This window comes from Lynx rufus, unplaced genomic scaffold (assembly GCF_022079265.1).
Source record: "Lynx rufus isolate CCGP_SWC_20201006 ecotype Redwood Valley unplaced genomic scaffold, mLynRuf1.p SCAF_3, whole genome shotgun sequence".
Lineage (NCBI taxonomy): Eukaryota > Metazoa > Chordata > Mammalia > Carnivora > Felidae > Lynx > Lynx rufus.
Window position 1 is genome coordinate 159,349,806 of NW_025814845.1, and position 18,155 is coordinate 159,367,960.

Genomic DNA, 18,155 nt, shown 5'->3' on the forward strand with positions numbered 1-18,155 from the left:
TCTTGTTCTGCTAGAATACAAAGTTAAGGCACTGAAAACTTTTAAGAGGCTATTTCTCTTGTTAAAATTATCTTTAAAAAGTAGCTGAATAAATGACTTAATGACTCTTATATTTTCTGTTATCTTCTGGAGGGTTTTCTAGACATGTCTCTGCTTCCCCTCTATCCTCTCTCACATTCTATTCCAGAGGAGTTTTGTTGCTTATGTGTGGAAAGCAAAGTGCAGTGGTACTTATTATGTTATACTGCTGGAGGTGTAGTGCATTTCCTGTAGTGCTATCTTTTGGAGTATTTATTCCATTGAGCACAACAATATACTTTTTAGGAGGTCTGGGAGTAAACAAGCAACAGATCCTTTCAAGTGAGGTGGTCGTCTTTGGCATTTGCCTTGGGCATGGTGAAGGGTGGTATATGTCTAATCCAAAAGGTAATAGTCATTAGGCAAGATTCTCCATCAGAAATGTTAGGGTGAATAATAGACAGCGACTACTACCTAGTTCTCCATTTAGAATTCCGAGGCTTCAAATAGTCACATGGGAAGGGAAACATATGTAATGGTTATATCTTATTATTAATTTTTTCAATATTTTTAAAACATAACTCAGAAAAGAAATTGTTTAGCATATGTTATTTACAAGTATTTCACTGATTTTTTTTGGATACTCATGTTACAGATTGCTTATATCATTACAATAAAAGGAAAACCATATTTTGTCCATCTCAGAAAGCAGTAAGTAAAAATTTTATCCTTTCAAATTTTAATTCTCTGGTTTCTTGATTTTTAAAAATAGGTATGCATAGAATAATTTCAATTCAGATGTATATTTAATACCTATATATATGTGATACTTACTGCATATTGATTATTGGGTAAAATCATAAGCATACTAAAGATAATAAAACATGATCTGCAATTAAAGAATTCATATATATTCAGATGAAATAATGGAGAAAGGGAGAATTTTGCTATAACATAGTATTGTAATAAATGTGTAAATAGTGTTCTTTGGAAATCAGTGAAGGTTTTTGGAAGGAAGTAAGAGATGACTTATCTCTTGAAGGAAGATACCTTGTGAGTTCTGTAAAGAAATGAGGTAGTGTAGGAGGACATTCTGTTTAGAGGAAATCATGTGCAAAACATGGAGGTATGAGACAGAGTGGATTCAGTGGTGTGTAGAAAGTCTACCTGGATTACTAAAGGACATATTTCTGGAGGATAGAAGTAAAACATTTTGGAAAGGTAGGCAGGAGTCAGGTTGTAGAAGATCTATAAAGCCATGCTAAGGATATTAGAAGCCAAAAGTGTTTTTAAGCAAGTACATTATAGTCCCAGTGAGAGTTTAGGCTGTTTTTGAGAAAGCAGAAGTAGAGGTAAGGTGTGTAATTTGTGGTTATGTAATAATTTAGGTGAATGATGATGGTGGCTTAAACAATGGTATTGTTCATAGCACTGGAAAGAAAAATTCAATAGACCTTGAAGATGGATTTGTTAGAGTGATTGGGAAAAAGTGAAGTATCTTGGATAATTTAGTTGTTGCTTGAGAAAATGGGTAGGTTATAGTTAATTAAGTGAGGAATAAGTGAGATATATATATGGGGGAAGGGGGTGAGTTTGATTTGGAATGCCTACAAGATATCCAAGTGGATTTTCTCCACTAGGAATATGAATATAAGAATTTGAATATATGAGAAGAGATTGGCAATGAGGATATAGGTTTAGCAGTAACCAATAGTTTGGCTATAAAATAAAAAATGAGAATTTATAGAGTGCTTATGAATAGCCTAGTGACTAAAGACTAAATCTTGGTGAAGATCAATATTTCTGAGATAGGTAGAACAAAAAAGAGCAGCCAACATGGAAGATCAAGCTGGAAGTGTCAGGGAGGTAGGAAGAGAAGCAGAAGAGTGATGTGTGATGTAAATTAAGTGATTATATTGAGTGGTCACAGTTTTCAGAATGATGCTAGAGAGCAGGGCAATGTTGATTTTAAAATTACCTTTTGGATCTGACATTCTGGCAGCTATGAATCTTTTCCAGAGCCGTTTCAGGGTGACTAAGAATGGACAAAGTGGAGAAATTATTTGTAGACTACTCTTATGAGACTATCTTTGGAGAATTGAAAATGTATAAAGAATAGTTAAAGTAGGACACAGGTCATGGGAGAATTATTTATGAAGATAATACTTTGATAATGAACTTTTTAATAGCATTAAGTTAAAAAAATAGTAGAGAGGAATAGTTTGAAATTATAGGATTGAAAAAGTATGAGGGGCGCCTGGGTGGCGCAGTCGGTTAAGCATCCGACTTCAGCCGGGTCACGATCTCGCGGTCCATGAGTTCGAGCCCCGCGTCGGGCTCTGGGCTGATGGCTCAGAGCCTGGAGCCTGTTTCCGACTCTGTGTCTCCCTCTCTCTCTGCCCCTCCCCCTTTCATGCTCTGTCTCTCTCTGTCCCAAAAATAAATAAACGTTGAAAAAAAAAATTTAAAAAAAAAAAAAAGAAAAAGTATGTATCTTCAATATATGGCATAGAATGGGATTCATAGCACAAGTGTAAGAGTGTGCCTTGAACAAAAGAAGTAGTCATCCTCTGGAAAAAAAGATGAGGAATGAGGGTAGATATAGGTGATCTGAAACTGAAATGATGTGGAGATTATGTGAGATGATTGGCAGGAGTGGGGTCAAGTTTCTGAATTGTTACTGAGGATAATGAAGGAAAATTCTGACAAAGGTTATTGAGAACTTGGTACTTAGCTAAGCTTAGTGAATATGAATTTGTAGTAATGCTAAGAAAATATTTTTTAAATTCTGTCCTAAACCTAGTTTTTATTTTTAAGATTCAGGTTTAAAATCTGGAATCAGTGAGTAATAAAGACAAAGATTTTAAAGTTCTATGCTGGAGGGGCCCCTAAGTGGCTCAGTCGGTTAAGCGTCTGATTTCAGTTCAGGTCATGATCTCGCGGTTCATGGTTTGAGCCCAACATTGGGCTCTGTGCTGGCAGCTCAGAGCCTGGAGCCTGCTTTAGATTTTGTGTCTCCCTCTCTTCCTCTCCTCCACTTGTGTTCTGTCTCTCAAAAATAAATAAGTGTTAAAAAAAATTTAAAGTTCTATGCCGGAAATTGGGACCTATGTTATTTACACTGTTTGCTATCTCTAGCTGTTTGGATTGTTCATTAGGATGCATTTTAGTGTTATATGTCACCAGAGTTAAAATGCTTCCCTCAGCACTTGATTTATTGTAAACAACAGAGAAGTATTTGGACAAGAGGATATGCAAAGGTAACTGGCGCTATAATTGATCAGTAAAAGGAAAATTTGTATTATGAAGAATAATTTTTTATGTTTCATGTTTTCTGTTTGACAGATTGAACATGTTTTGTGATTTTATTCTAGATCATTTTTATCTTCGGTTTCTGTTGTTTACTTTTATGACAAAGATGACATCCAATATTCTAAGCCTTTGTCAGCTCAGGTAAAACAGCTTTTTCTTACAGATTTCTTTCTCTAGATTATCTTTAAAAATGTTAATTTCAGTGGCACCGGGGTGGCCCAGTTGGTTAAGTGTACGTCTCCATTTTTTTAATGTTTATTTTTTTATTATTATTTTTTTAATGTTTATTTTTGAGAGAGAGACAGAGACAGAGACAGAGAGACAGAGAGAGAGACAGAGAGGGGAACAGAGGATCCAAAGAGGGCCCCGTGCTGACAGCAGAAAGCCTGATGTGGGACTTGAACTCACGAACTGTGAGATCATGACTTGAGCCCGTCGGATGCTTAGCTGACTGACCTATCCAGGCACCCTAAGTGTCTGACTCTTGATTTTGGCCCAGGTCGTGATCTCAGTCCAGGTTGTAAGCTTGTGGTTTGTGGGTTCAAGCCCTGTGTTGAGCTCTGTGCTGATGGCATGGAGCCCACTTGAGATTCTTTCTCTCCCTCTCTCTCTACACCCTCCCCTTCCCCCCTTCCCTGCTCTCTGTCTTCCTCTTCCTCTCTCTCTCTCTGTCTCTCAATAAGTAAACATTTTAAAAAAGTAAAAAATGTAAATATCCTGAAATTTATACATTCACTGACATTTAATAATCTGGACTACGTCTTATTTCTATGTGGCACAAGTTTATTGGGTAATTGCCCATTCAGTTTGAAGTTCCAATATTGATAAAGTAATAGAAATAAATGACACATCTAGGATATCCATTTTAAAAATAAGTTATCTGTTTGTTCTTGTATATTCTTTTCAGATGGATTGCAATTATCAAGGATATGTTGCAGGTTTTCCAAATTCTCTTGTGTCACTCAACACTTGTTCAGGACTCAGGTTGTAGCCTTTTTAAAGATATTCTATTTGCTGGTATTAGATCCTGCTAGTCTATGAGTTGATTCTCTATTTATCTTTTCTAGTTTTATATTCACCTTTTTTATTTCAGTTCCCTAAGGAATGAACCAGAATTACTGATAAAATAGAATTGGTCACCTTGGAAACATTTGTCCCTGATGGAGGGCTACTTGTTGATTCTGACTGCTTGAGGCTTTGAGCAGTCTTGAGTGTAGGGAGGGTTGGTTGGTCTCTCCATACTTCTTTAGTTTTTCCAGATTTTTAATGTTTTTACTGATTTATTAATCTCCTAGAATGGTTCACAATTGTAGAATGCCTAGATCTGATAGATATTTTGGCTCTACTTCTAGCCATTTTTAGGCAGGTAATACCTACCTTCAGTTAAGCCCCCCACAGAAAAATGACTTATGGCATTAAGTGTCAGGAAAGATTAGATGTCTCAAAAAGAAGAAAGGACTTAAAACTAAGGAAGAGAGTGCCTGAAGATCTGACAGTTTGGCTTAGAAAATCTATACCCTAGGAAGGAATCCTAATCTGTTCAATCACATGGATCTATGCCACTAATGTGCTTTCTTTAGATGATCAGGATATTTCTCTTAGAATATTTGTCATATAAAGCAATAGGCATCCTGTGGTATTACTGGCCTAGTTCTGAGTTTAACACTTCAATGCATAAAGAGGTAAAGTGGAGAAACCAAGGTGACTTTAAATGTAAAAAAAATGTATTTGGCTAAAATTCCACATTAGAATATTATAGTTTTGTTAGAATAATTTCGGACTTTGTTTTGATGATTTTAATACTCAGGGGAACATTGCAGCTTAAAAACATCTCATATGGAATTGAACCAATGGAGGCCGTATCAGGATTCGTGCACATGATTTATGAAGAAAAAAATGATAACACTAATATTCCTCTTTTAGGAGAAAATAAGACTTATAGCTATAATAACTTATATTATCACATCAGAAGGAGTTCAGAAGTAAGTGTTGACTTTTTAATTTTAACTTATTTGTTAAAACTTTGTGAAATGAAAAATACTCTCAGAGCAAAATTTAATGACTTACAGATCTTAAGGTTATTTTACTTTTTCATGAAGTCCCTCCATGACTTTTAAAATGGGTAAAGTTCTTTGCTCAGCTTGTTAGTAGATCAAAGTATAGTGAAAACTTAGGTAATTAATCTGGGAAACAATTGTGAACATAGGAGTTAAGACACCAAAAAAAATTAATTTCACATGTAGACATTTTGGATGATTAATGTAAATGGTTCCTTTTTCTCAATTAGGCTGACAAATTAGGTTAAAATATTACATGATCTGGATTTCTAAGTTAAGTCTTTGTTTCATGAGAGTTCATGAATGAATACTATTGTGGCCTACATAAGGTACATGTAAAGCAAAGTGATGAATTCTTCCACAAAGGCCTGTAAACTGCTATACCGTCATAAATAACATTCCTGGCTCTAGTGAACTGCCATTGATTATAACCTTTAGTAATGTTTTTCTAAACTTTATTGTTTGCCAAAAGTAGTTTCCTAATAATTGGTAGCAGAAAATCTGCCTATGTGGAAGACTACTATGAACATTATCACAAGGCAAGAAAGAAAAGATTTATGTTGTAAACTTAAGATTTCCAATTTCAGCTATTGCTAAAATCAAAAGATACCTGGATTCTTGTATAGTGTGGGATCTCATTGAAAATTCTTATTAACCAAAGGCACTTTTTGGACCTGGAATTTTCTGAATAGTACCTAACTTTTGTATTTGAGAACGGCTTTGTCATATAATCAGTCTCTCACTTTATCAACAGAAGGTAAATTTTTGGAAATTCCTCAGCACTCATGTTGTGTGTTTTACAGAGAACTGAATTTTTCAAGTTATACCCTCAATATCTTGAAATATATATTGTTGTGGATAAAAATCTGGTAGGTCATTTTTTATGTACTGTTATTTTTAAATGATATAATCTTTGTCTTTAACTTGATTTCAATGACATAATAAAAATTTTAAAACCACTTGTTGATAAATGTTTGTTTTTGCTTTTGCAGTTAATAACTTCTTAAAAATTGTGCATAAACCACGTTTGTTAATTCATTTATTTTATAAATAGGATCTCTAATTACTTTTGTAAAGTAATGCATTTTTCTTTTTCTTTTTTTTTTTTTAAACGTTTATTCATCTTTGAGAGACAGAGAGAGACTGAGCATGAGCAGGGAAGGGGCAGAGAGAGGGAGACACAGAATCCAAAGCAGGCTCCAGGCTCCAGGCTCGGAGCTGTCAGCACAGAGTCCAAAGTGGGGCTCGAATTTATGAACTGTGAGATTACGACTTGAGCGGAAGTCAGACACTCAACCAACTGAGCCACGCAGGCACCCCATTTTTCATTTTTTTAAAAGCTTGTCAGTCTATTTTTCTTTTCTTTTTCAAAAGAACTACATCCTTGGTGAAACCCTCAAACCTCACATCCAATAGTACTTAACTGCTTCAGCCTAATAGAAAGGATAGTCTACAAAACAAATATGCTACTTCTTCCAAGCAAAGGGAGAAAACAACTTATCTGTGGTATTCTCAATTTTAGGTAGATGAAATGATGGAAAAAACAAATGAACAAATTTTCATATTGAGGATTATGCTTCTGATCTTTGAGTTTAGGTTTTTAATTTACACAACTTAGGTGGTTAGGAGATTCTAAACTATAGGTTACATTTTTTTCCAGGTTGGTAAGATCTGAGGCTACCTGCTGGAATCAAATAGTATTTTTCTCTGTGGGAATGCAACTTCAAACAGGATTCCCACAGATCAGCCATATATGAGCTCAAAATTCGTAAGAAAATGAGCCATCGTAAATAAGGGTTAGCAAAACAAAACAAAATAATAGATTTAGATCCAGAAAGCGTTCAAATATTAAAATTTTAAGTTATAAAAATATTTTGTTCCGTAAGGGAGTCTGTTGATTCCAGAAGAGGTGGATATGAGGCAGGAGAGCTGAGCTAAGTATTGGCAGAGGTTACAAATATTGAAGTGCATTGGCTCAATAAAGAGTGGAGGGTTTTTTTGTTTGTTTGTTTGTTTTTTGTTTTTTTAGCATAACTAGGATGATCTAGTACAAAGCCAACACATATTCCAAAATCCTATTCCTACAAGATTATAAAGCAATTAGAAGTAGGAAAACAGAATTTTAAGCATAATCAACACAAAGAAGTGAATAAAAGGAAAGAAAACCATTATATCTTAAACATTTGTTTCATAAATGTGGGACAAATGTAAAAGCTAAGATTAAGATAAATTTCAACTCAAATATATAAGTAATTATATTAGGTGTAGAGGGACTAAGTACTGTAATTAAAAACCAAAGGTAAAGATTAATTAAAAGAAAGACAAATATTATCATGCAAGACACCTGAATGCACATTTTCTATCTAAAACTGACATATCTAAAATATGGTACAAAATGAAAGTAAAAGACTTCAAAAATATATAATAAAAATGAAAATTCTAAAAACTTGTTTTAACTAGATTAATATCAGACAAAGTAGACTTCAAGATAAGCATAAGTTATCTATTACTGCATAGAAAATCACTCCAAAATTTAGTGGCTTAAACCAATAACCATTTATTTGGTTGGGAGCCCAGAGACCTTTTTGGGTTTATATTAATCTCAAATCTTTTTAACTAATCTGGTAGTCTTTTATTGATACAGCTATCTTAAAAACTGTGAGCTTTCTTTCTTTTCTTTTTACAGGATTACTTTTTAGGCAGTTTCCTCACAGAGAAAATATTCTTCATTAATATTTAAAAGTGCATTAGGGATGCACTTAAGAGGTATCAGCTAGTTAGTTAAGTAAAATTTCCATTGCTGTGTGGTTACCAGTGGCAGGTATGAGGACTGACTGTGGCCTTGGTGAAGTTTCAGTGAGGAGTTTGCTAAGGAAGTTCCCCTGGTGCTCCTGAAATAGTCCAGCAGTGTGAAATTACCCATTTCTCTAATTGTTTTCAAGTGAATAAGTAGAGTTTATTGTGTTTCATAGTAAACTAGATTTGGCAGTTATAAGTACATAATTTGGAGTCAGATCTAGCATTGAATCCTAGTTTTCTTTATTCTTTTTTTTATTGTGGTAAAAAGCATATGCCATTAAATTTACTATCCTAACCATTTTTAAACATACAGTTTGGCAGTATTGAGTATATTCACATTGTTGTTCAATAGTTCTCTAGAACCTTGGTATCCTGAAAACCAAAACCCTATGCCCTTTAAACACTAATTTCCTCTGCCCATCCCAGGCCTTGGTGAACACCTTTCTACATTCAGTTGCTATGATTTTTACTACTTTAGGTAATTCATATGAGTGGAATCATACAGTATTTGAACTTCTCTGACTGCTTTATTATACTTAGCATAATGTCCTCAAGTTTCATCCATGTCGTAGCATGTGACAGGACATTTTTCCTTTTTAATGCTGTGTAGTATTCCATTGCATGTATATACTACATTTTTTTTTTAATTTTTTTTTTATATGAAGTTTATTGACAAATTGGTTTCCATACAACACCCAGTGCTCATCCCAAAAGGTGCCCTCCTCAATACCCATCACCCACCCTCCCCTCCCTCCCACCCCCCATCAACCCTCAGTTTGTTCTCAGTTTTTAACAGTCTCTTATGCTTTGGCTCTCTCCCACTCTAACGTCCTTTTTTTTTTTTTTTTTTTTTCCTTCCCCTCCCCCATGGGTTCCTGTTAAGTTTCTCAGGATCCACATAAGAGTGAAACCATATGGTATCTGTCTTTCTCTGTATGGCTTATTTCACTTAGCATCACACTCTCCAGTTCCATCCACGTTGCTACAAAAGGCCATATTTCATTTTTTCTCATTGCCACATAGTACTCCATTGTGTATATAAACCACAATTTCTTTATCCATTCATCAGTTGATGGACATTTAGGCTCTTTCCATAATTTGGCTATTGTTGACAGTGCTGCTATGAACATTGGGGTACAAGTGCCCCTATGCATCAGTACTCCTGTATCCCTTGGGTAGATTCCTAGCAGTGCTATTGCTGGGTCATAGGGTAGGTCTATTTTTAATTTTCTGAGGAACCTCCACACTGCTTTCCAGAGCGGCTGCACCAATTTGCATTCCCACCAACAGTGCAAGAGGGTTCCCGTTTCTCCACATCCTCTCCAGCATCTATAGTCTCCTGATTTGTTCATTTTGGCCACTCTGACTGGCGTGAGGTGATACCTGAGTGTGGTTTTGATTTGTATTTCCCTGATAAGGAGCGACGCTGAACATCTTTTCATGTGCCTGTTGGCCATCTGGATGTCTTCTTTAGAGAAGTGTCTATTCATGTTTTCTGCCCATTTCTTCACTGGGTTATTTGTTTTTCGGGTGTGGAGTTTGGTGAGCTCTTTATAGATTTTAGATACTAGCCCTTTGTCCGATATGTCATTTGCAAATATCTTTTCCCATTCCGTTGGTTGCCTTTTAGTTTTGTTGGTTGTTTCCTTGGCTGTGCAGAAGCTTTTTATCTTCATAAGGTCCCAGTAATTCACTTTTGCTTTTAATTCCCTTGCCTTTGGGGATGTGTCGAGTAAGAGATTGCTACGGCTGAGGTCAGAGAGGTCTTTTCCTGCTTTCTCCTCTAAGGTTCTGATGGTTTCCTGTCTCACATTTAGGTCCTTTATCCATTTTGAGTTTATTTTTGTAAATGGTGTGAGAAAGTGGTCTAGTTTCAACCTTCTGCATGTTGCTGTCCAGTTCTCCCAGCACCATTTGTTAAAGAGGCTGTCTTTTTTCCATTGGATGTTCTTTCCTGCTTTGTCAAAGATGAGTTGGCCATATGTTTGTGGGTCTAGTTCTGGGGTTTCTATTCTATTCCATTGGTCTGTGTGTCTGTTTTTGTGCCAATACCATGCTGTCTTGATGATGACAGCTTTGTAGTAGAGGCTGAAGTCTGGGATTGTGATGCCTCCTGCTTTGGTCTTCTTCTTCAAAATTCCTTTGGCTATTCGGGGCCTTTTGTGGTTCCATATGAATTTTAGGATTGCTTGTTCTAGTTTCGAGAAGAATGCTGGTGCAATTTTGATTGGGATTGCATTGAATGTGTAGATAGCTTTGGGTAGTATTGACATTTTGACAATATTTATTTTTCCAATCCATGAGCAGGGAATGTCTTCCATTTCTTTAAATCTTCTTCAATTACCTTCATAAGCTTTCTATAGTTTTCAGCATACAGATCCTTTACATCTTTGGTTAGATTTATTCCTAGGTATTTTATGCTTCTTGGTGCAATTGTGAATGGGGTCAGTTTCTTTATTTGTCTTTCTGTTGCTTCATTGTTAGTGTATAAGAATGCAACTGATTTCTGTACATTGATTTTGTATGCTGCAACTTTGCTGAATTCATGTATCAGTTCTAGCAGACTTTTGGTGGAGTCTATCGGATTTTCCATGTATAATATCATGTCATCTGCAAAAAGCGAAAGCTTGACTTCATCTTTGCCAATTTTGATGCCTTTGATTTCCTTTTGTTGTCTGATTGCTGATGCTAGAACTTCCAGCACTATGTTAAACAACAACGGTGAGAGTGGGCATCCCTGTCGTGTTCCTGATCTCAGGGAAAAAGCTCTCAGTTTTTCCCCGTTGAGGATGATGTTAGCTGTGGGCTTTTCATAAATGGCTTTTATGATCTTTAAGTATGTTCCTTCTATCCCGACTTTCTCAAGGGTTTTTATTAAGAAAGGGTGCTGGATTTTATCAAAGGCCTTTTCTGCATCGATTGACAGGATCATATGGTTCTTCTCTTTTTTTTTGTTAATGTGATGTATCACGTTGATTGATTTGCGAATGTTGAACCAGCCCTGCATCCCGGGAATGAATCCCACTTGATCATGGTGAATAATTCTTTTTATATGCTGTTGAATTCGATTTGCTAGTAGCTTATTGAGAATTTTGGCATCCATATTCATCAGAGATATTGGCCTGTAGTTCTCTTTTTTTACTGGGTCTCTGTCTGGTTTAGGAATCAAAGTAATACTGGCTTCATAGAATGAGTCTGGAAGTTTTCCTTCCCTTTCTATTTCTTGGAATAGCTTGAGAAGGATAGGTATTATCTCTGCTTTAAACGTCTGGTAGAACTCCCCTGGGAAGCCATCTGGTCCTGGACTCTTATTTGTTGGGAGATTTTTGATAACCGATTAAATTTCTTCGCTAGTTATGGGTCTGTTCAAGCTTTCTATTTCCTCCTGATTGAGTTTTGGAAGAGTGTGGGTGTTCAGGAATTTGTCCATTTCTTCCAGGTTGTCCAATTTGTTGGCATATAATTTTTCATAGTATTCCCTGATAATTGTTTGTATCTCTGAGGGATTGGTTGTAATAATTCCATTTTCATTCATGATTTTATCTATTTGGGTCATCTCCCTTTTCTTTTTGAGAAGCCTGGCTAGAGGTTTGTCAATTTTGTTTATTTTTTCAAAAAACCAACTCTTGGTTTCGTTGATCTGCTCTACAGTTTTTTTAGATTCTATATTGTTTATTTCTGCTCTGATCTTTATTATTTCTCTTCTTCTGCTGGGTTTAGGCTGCCTTTGCTGTTCTGCTTCTATTTCCTTTAGGTGTGCTGTTAGATTTTGTATTTGGGATTTTTCTTGTTTCTTGAGATAGGCCTGGATTGCAATGTATTTTCCTCTCAGGACTGCCTTCGCCGCGTCCCAAAGCGTTTGGATTGTTGTATTTTCATTTTCGTTTGTTTCCATATATTTTTTGATTTCTTCTCTAATTGCCTGGTTGACCCACTCATTCGTTAGTAGGGTGTTCTTTAACCTCCACGCTTTTGGAGGTTTTCCAGACTTTTTCCTGTGGTTGATTTCAAGCTTCATAGCATTGTGGTCTGAAAGTATGCATGGTATAATTTCAATTCTTGTAAACTTATGAAGGGCTGTTTTGTGACCCAGTATATGATCTATCTTGGAGAATGTTCCATGTGCACTCGAGAAGAAAGTATATTCTGTTGCTTTGGGATGCAGAGTTCTAAATATATCTGTCAAGTCCATCTGATCCAGTGTCTCATTCAGGGCCCTTGTTTCTTTATTGACCGTGTGTCTAGATGATCTATCCATTTCTGTAAGTGGGGTGTTAAAGTCCCCAGCAATTACCACATTCTTATCAATAAGGTTGCTTCTGTTTATGAGTAATTGTCTTATATATTTGGGGGCTCCGGTATTCGGCGCATAGACATTTATAATTGTTAGCTCTTCCTGATGGATAGACCCTGTAACTATTATATAATGTCCTTCTTCATCTCTTGTTACAGCCTTTAATTTAAAGTCTAGTTTGTCTGATATAAGTATGGCTACTCCAGCTTTCTTCTGGCTTCCAGTAGCATGATAAATAGTTCTCCATCCCCTCACTCTGAATCTAAAGGTGTCCTCAGGTCTAAAATGAGTCTCTTGTAGACAGCAAATAGATGGGTCTTGTTTTTTTATCCATTCTGATACCCTATGTCTTTTGGTTGGCGCATTTAATCCATTTACATTCAGTGTTATTATAGAAAGATACGGGTTTAGAGTCATTGTGATGTCTGTCTGTTTTATGCTTGTAGTGATGTCTCTGGTACTTTGTCTCACAGGGTCCCCCTTAGGATCTCTTGTAGGGCTGGTTTAGTGGTGACAAATTCCTTCAGTTTTTGTTTGTTTGGGAAGACCTTTATCTCTCCTTCTATTCTAAATGACAGACTTGCTGGATAAAGGATTCTCGGCTGCATATTTTTGCTGTCTAGCACCCTGAAAATCTCGTGCCAATTCTTTCTGGCCTGCCAAGTTTCAAAAGAGAGATCAGTCACGAGTCTTATAGGTCTCCCTTTATATGTGAGGGCACGTTTACCCCTTGCTGCTTTCAGAATTTTCTCTTTATCCTTGTATTTTGCCAGTTTCACTATGATATGTCGTGCAGAAGATCGATTCAAGTTACGTCTGAAGGGAGTTCTCTGTGCCTCTTGGATTTCAATGCCTTTTTCCTTCCCCAGTTCAGGGAAGTTCTCAGCTATTATTTCTTCAAGTACCCCTTCAGCACCTTTCCCTCTCTCTTCCTCCTCTGGGATACCAATTATGCGTATATTATTTCTTTTTAGTGTATCACTTAGTTCTCTAATTTTCCCCTCATACTCCTGGATTTTTTTATCTCTCTTTTTCTCAGCTTCCTCTTTTTCCATAACTTTATCTTCTAGTTCACCTATTCTCTCCTCTGCCTCTTCCATCCGAGCCGTGGTGGTTTGCATTTTGTTTTCCATTTCCTTTAAAGCGTTTTTCAGCTCCTCGTGACTGTTCCTTAGTCCCCTGATGTCTGTAGCAAGAGATTCTCTGCTGTCCTGTATGCTGTTTTCCAGCCCAGCGATTAATTTTATGACTATTATTCTAAATTCACTTTCTGTTATATTATTTAAATCCTTTTTGATCAGCTCATTAGCTGTTGTTATTTCCTGGAGATTCTTCTGAGGGGAATTCTTCCGCTTGGTCATTTTGGATAGTCCCTGGTGTGGTGAGGGCCTGCAGGGCACTTCCCCTGTGCTGTGGTGTATAACTGGAGTTGGTGGGCGGGGCCGCAGTCCGACCTGATGTCTGCCCCCAGCCCACCGCTGGGGCCACAGTCAGACTGGTGTGTGCCTTCTCTTTCCCTCTCCTAGGGGCGGGATTCACTGTGGGGTGGCGTGGCCCGTCTGGGCTACTTGCACACTGCCAGGCTTGTGATGCTGGGGATCTGGTGTATTAGCTGGGGTGGGAAGGCAAGGTGCATGGCGGCAGGGGGGGCAGGCTTAGCTCGCTTCTCCTTAGGTGATCCACTTCAGGAGGGGCCCTGTGGCAGCCGGAGGGAGTCAGATCACTGCCGGAGGTTTGGCTCCGCAGAAGCACAGAGTTGGGTGTTCGCGCGGAACGAGCAAGTTCCCTGGCAGGAACCGGTTCCCTTTGGGATTTTGGCTGGGGGATGGGCGGGGGAGATGGAGCTGGCGAGCGCCTTTGTTCCCCGCCAAACTGAGCTCTGTCGTCAGGGGGCTCCGCAGCTCACCCTCCCTTTGTCCTCCAGCCTTCCCGCTTTCCGAGCAGAGCTGTTAACTTATGACCTCCCGGACGCTAAGTCGCGCTTGCTGTCGGAACACAGTCCGTCAGGCCCCTCCGCTTTTGCAAGCCGGACTCGGGGGCTCTGCTTGGCCGGCGAGCCGCCCCTCCGCCCCGGCTCCCTCCCGCCAGTCCGTGGAGCGCGCACCGCCTCGCCGCCCTTCCTACCCTCTTCCGTGGGCCTCTCGTCTGCACTTGGGTCCGGTGACTCTGTTCTGCTAATCCTCTGGCGGTTTTCTGGGTTATTTAGGCAGGTGTAGGTGGAATCTAAGTGATCAGCAGGACGCGCGGTGAGCCCAGTGTCCTCCTACGCCGCCATCTTCCCAGAATCCTCTAATGTATTCTTGAATTCAGTTTGCTAATATTTTTTGAAGATTTTTGCATCTAAATTCATCAGGGATATTGACCTGTAGTTTTTTATTTTTGTAATGTCTTTTGCTGGTTTTGATAGTAGGATAATGCCAAACTTGAAGAATGAATTTAGAAGTATCCTTTTTCTTCTAGTTTTTAGAATAGTTTGAGAAGGAAAGGTATTAAATCTGTCAGTATTTGATAGAATTCACCTGTGAAGCCATCTGGTCTTTGACTTTTGTATGCTGGAAGTTTTGATTATTGAATCAATTTCATTACCAGCAATTGGTTTATTCATATTTTGTATTTCTTCCTAATTCAGTTTTGGAAGATTGTATGCTTCTAGTTATTTATCCAGTTTTTCTAGGTTGTCAGATTTGTTGGCACATAACTTTGTAGTAGTTACTTATAATCCTATGTATTTCTATGGTGTAAGTTATTTCTCTTTATTACTGATTTTGTTTGAGTCCTCTCTCTTTTTTTCTTAATGAGTCTGACTAAAGGTTTATCAATTTTGTTTATCTTTTTAGGCTCTTTGTTTCATTGATCTTTTTATTTAAGTGTTTATTTCATTTATTTATGTTCTGATCTTTATTATTACCTTACTTAACCTAGTTTTGGGCTTTGTTCTTTTTTCTTTAGGTGTAAGGATAGATTGTTTATTTGAAATTTTTCTTGTGTCTTGAGGTATGACTGCATTACTATAAACTTCATTCTTTTATGGCTCTTGACTGTGCATGAAAAATTTTGAATCACTGGGTTTCCATTTTCATTTGTCTCCAGGTATTTTTAAAAATTTCCTCTTTGTTGGGGCACCTGAGTGCCTCAGTTGGTTAACTATCTGACTCTTGATTTCAGTTCAGGTCATGATCTTGTGGTTCCTGAGTTTGAGCCCTGTGTTGGGCTCCAGGCTCACAGTGTGGAGCCTGCTTTGGATTCTCTCTCTCCATCTCTCTCATCCCCTTTCCCTACTTGTGTGCTCTTTCTCTCTCTGTCTCTCCAAATGAATAGACAAACCTAAAAAAATTTCTTATTTGTTTTCTTCATTGAAACATTTGGTACTTCCTAGAAATTTAGTAAGCCTCTATGCCTTTGTGTTTTTCCAGTTTTTTCTTGTAATTGATTTCCACTTTTATGCCATTGTGATCATAAATGACACTTTATGTATAATTTTAGTCTTCTTAAATTTATTAATACTTGGTTTTTTTCCTAACATGTGATTTATCCTGGAGAATTTTCCATGTGCTCTTGAAAAGTATGTATTTGCTGGTTTTGGATTAAATATTCTGTATGTATCTGTTAATGTCTATGTGTAGGTTATATGGTCAAACATGTCATTCAAAGTCACTGTTCCCTTATTGATTTTTTACCTGGATGATCTATCCATTGATGTAAGTGGGGTGTTCAAGAATCCTGTTATTATTGTATTACTGTAAAATTCTCCCCTTGTGTCTGTTAATACCTGCTTTATATATTTAGGTGCTCCTATTTTGAGTGCACAGATATTTACAATTGTTACGTCCTTCTGTTGGATTAAACCCTTTATCATTATGTAACACCCTTCTTTGTGTTTTGTTAGTCTTTGTTTTAATGTCTGTTTTGTCTGATGTAAGTATTGTGACCCTGGCTTTTTCTTCACTTCCATCTGCATAGAATATCTTTTTCATCCCTTCACTTTCAGTCCGTATGTGTTTTCAAGTCTAACACAAGTCTTTTCTAGGCAACCTATAAAAAAAACCCTGTCAACCAAGAATATTATGACTGGACAAGCTGTCCTTGTCCTTCAGAAATGAAGCAGTGATAAAAACTTTCTTAAACAAAAGCTGAGGGAATGTATTATGACTAGACCTGACATACAAGAAATGATAAAGAGTTCTTTGAGTATCATTGGAAGCACACTAATTAGTGTAGCATTATAAAAACATATGAAGGTAGTATATAAAAATATCTGGTAATGATAAATATATACTCAAAGTCAGATTTCCCAATGGTGATGTGTAATCACTAACAGTTTAGTTTAAAAATGAAAAACAAACATATCAGAAATAACTATAACAAAAATGCTTTTATTGGATACATAATATTAAAAATGTGTAAAGTGTAACATCAACAGCCTAAACTTCAAAGGAGAGAAGTAAAAGTATAAAGTTTAGGGATTTTATGAAAATCAAATTGTTATCAGTTTAAAATAGGATGTTAAAATTTTTACATACTTTATGTAAACTTCATGGTAACTACAGGGGAAAAGCATGTAGTAGTTACACAAAAGAACACGACAAAGAGGTCAAAGCATACTGATACCAAAAGTTATCAAATTAGAAAAGAAGACAGGAGAATAAGAAGCAAGGAACAGTGTATTTATAAAATAGCCAGACTGCCATTAATAAGAGGCCAGTAGTAAGTCCTTACCTATCAATAATTACCTTAAATGTAAGTAGATTAAATTCTCCAATCGAAAGACATAGAATGCCCGAATGGATTTAAAAAAAAAAATCCAAGGATATTCTGCATACAAGTAACTTGCTTTAGCTTTAAACACATAGACTTACTGAAAAGATAGAAAAAGAAATTTGAAGTTAATGGTAACCCAAAACACAAGCAGGGTTATCAACATTATATCAGACAAAATAGAATTTAAACTAAAAATGGTAAAAATAGACAAAGAAGTTCATTATATAATAATAAAGGAGCCTATCTTCATTTTGTTCATGCATTGTTTTCTTAATTTTAATTGTCTCTATGTTCTTGTGGTTTACTAACTTCTTTAAGGTGATTACTCTAAATTCTCTGACAGTTTATAGGTCTCTATTTCATTGTGGTCAGTAATTGGAGCTCTATTAGTTTCCTTTGGTGGTGTCAAGTTTTCCTGATTTTTCATGATCCTTGATTCCTTATGTCAGTATCTGCCAATTTAAATAAGTGGTATTATTTTCTAGATTTTACAGGTTTGGTTTGGCAGAGATAGTAATTCACCATTCAGCTTAAATTGAACTCTGGGTGTGTCAGCTGGTATCATCCTTGGTCAGGTGGTGTTTGCTATCAATGTCAGTTTTGGGGTGAGACTACTGATTAAGCTCTGAGGTTGAGGGTAGGTGCTGCTGGATAGGAATACTGGCTTAGTTCCTTGACCAAGTGAGGCTGTAGGATAGGTTCTGCAGTTGCCTGGATTATCTACTCCTGAAATCTAAGACTTCAGGACTAGGTCCATACTCAGCAGTAGTCAGGGTTATGAATTACATTCTTGTCCTGGTGTGACAGCAGAACAAGCCCCATGGCTTCCACAGCTAATGTTTGTGGACCCAAGTTAGGCAGCACTACACACTGAATTCTCTGGCCAGATGGGACTATTTTGCTCTGCAGATGTGGAA

General features: G+C 37.0%; 1 protein-coding gene across 1 annotated transcript in view; it reads left to right on the plus strand.

The window, feature by feature from the left end:
* The window catches only part of LOC124521202 (disintegrin and metalloproteinase domain-containing protein 5-like), a 132,679-nt gene that overhangs the window by 15,334 nt on the left and 99,190 nt on the right, over positions 1 to 18,155 (plus strand). Inside the window, exons 3-7 of the mRNA XM_047092312.1 lie at positions 674 to 729; positions 3,393 to 3,471; positions 4,238 to 4,314; positions 5,138 to 5,312; positions 6,191 to 6,256. Coding sequence (XP_046948268.1) covers positions 674 to 729; positions 3,393 to 3,471; positions 4,238 to 4,314; positions 5,138 to 5,312; positions 6,191 to 6,256 — 453 coding nt within the window. The remainder of the gene's footprint in view (positions 1 to 673; positions 730 to 3,392; positions 3,472 to 4,237; positions 4,315 to 5,137; positions 5,313 to 6,190; positions 6,257 to 18,155) is intronic.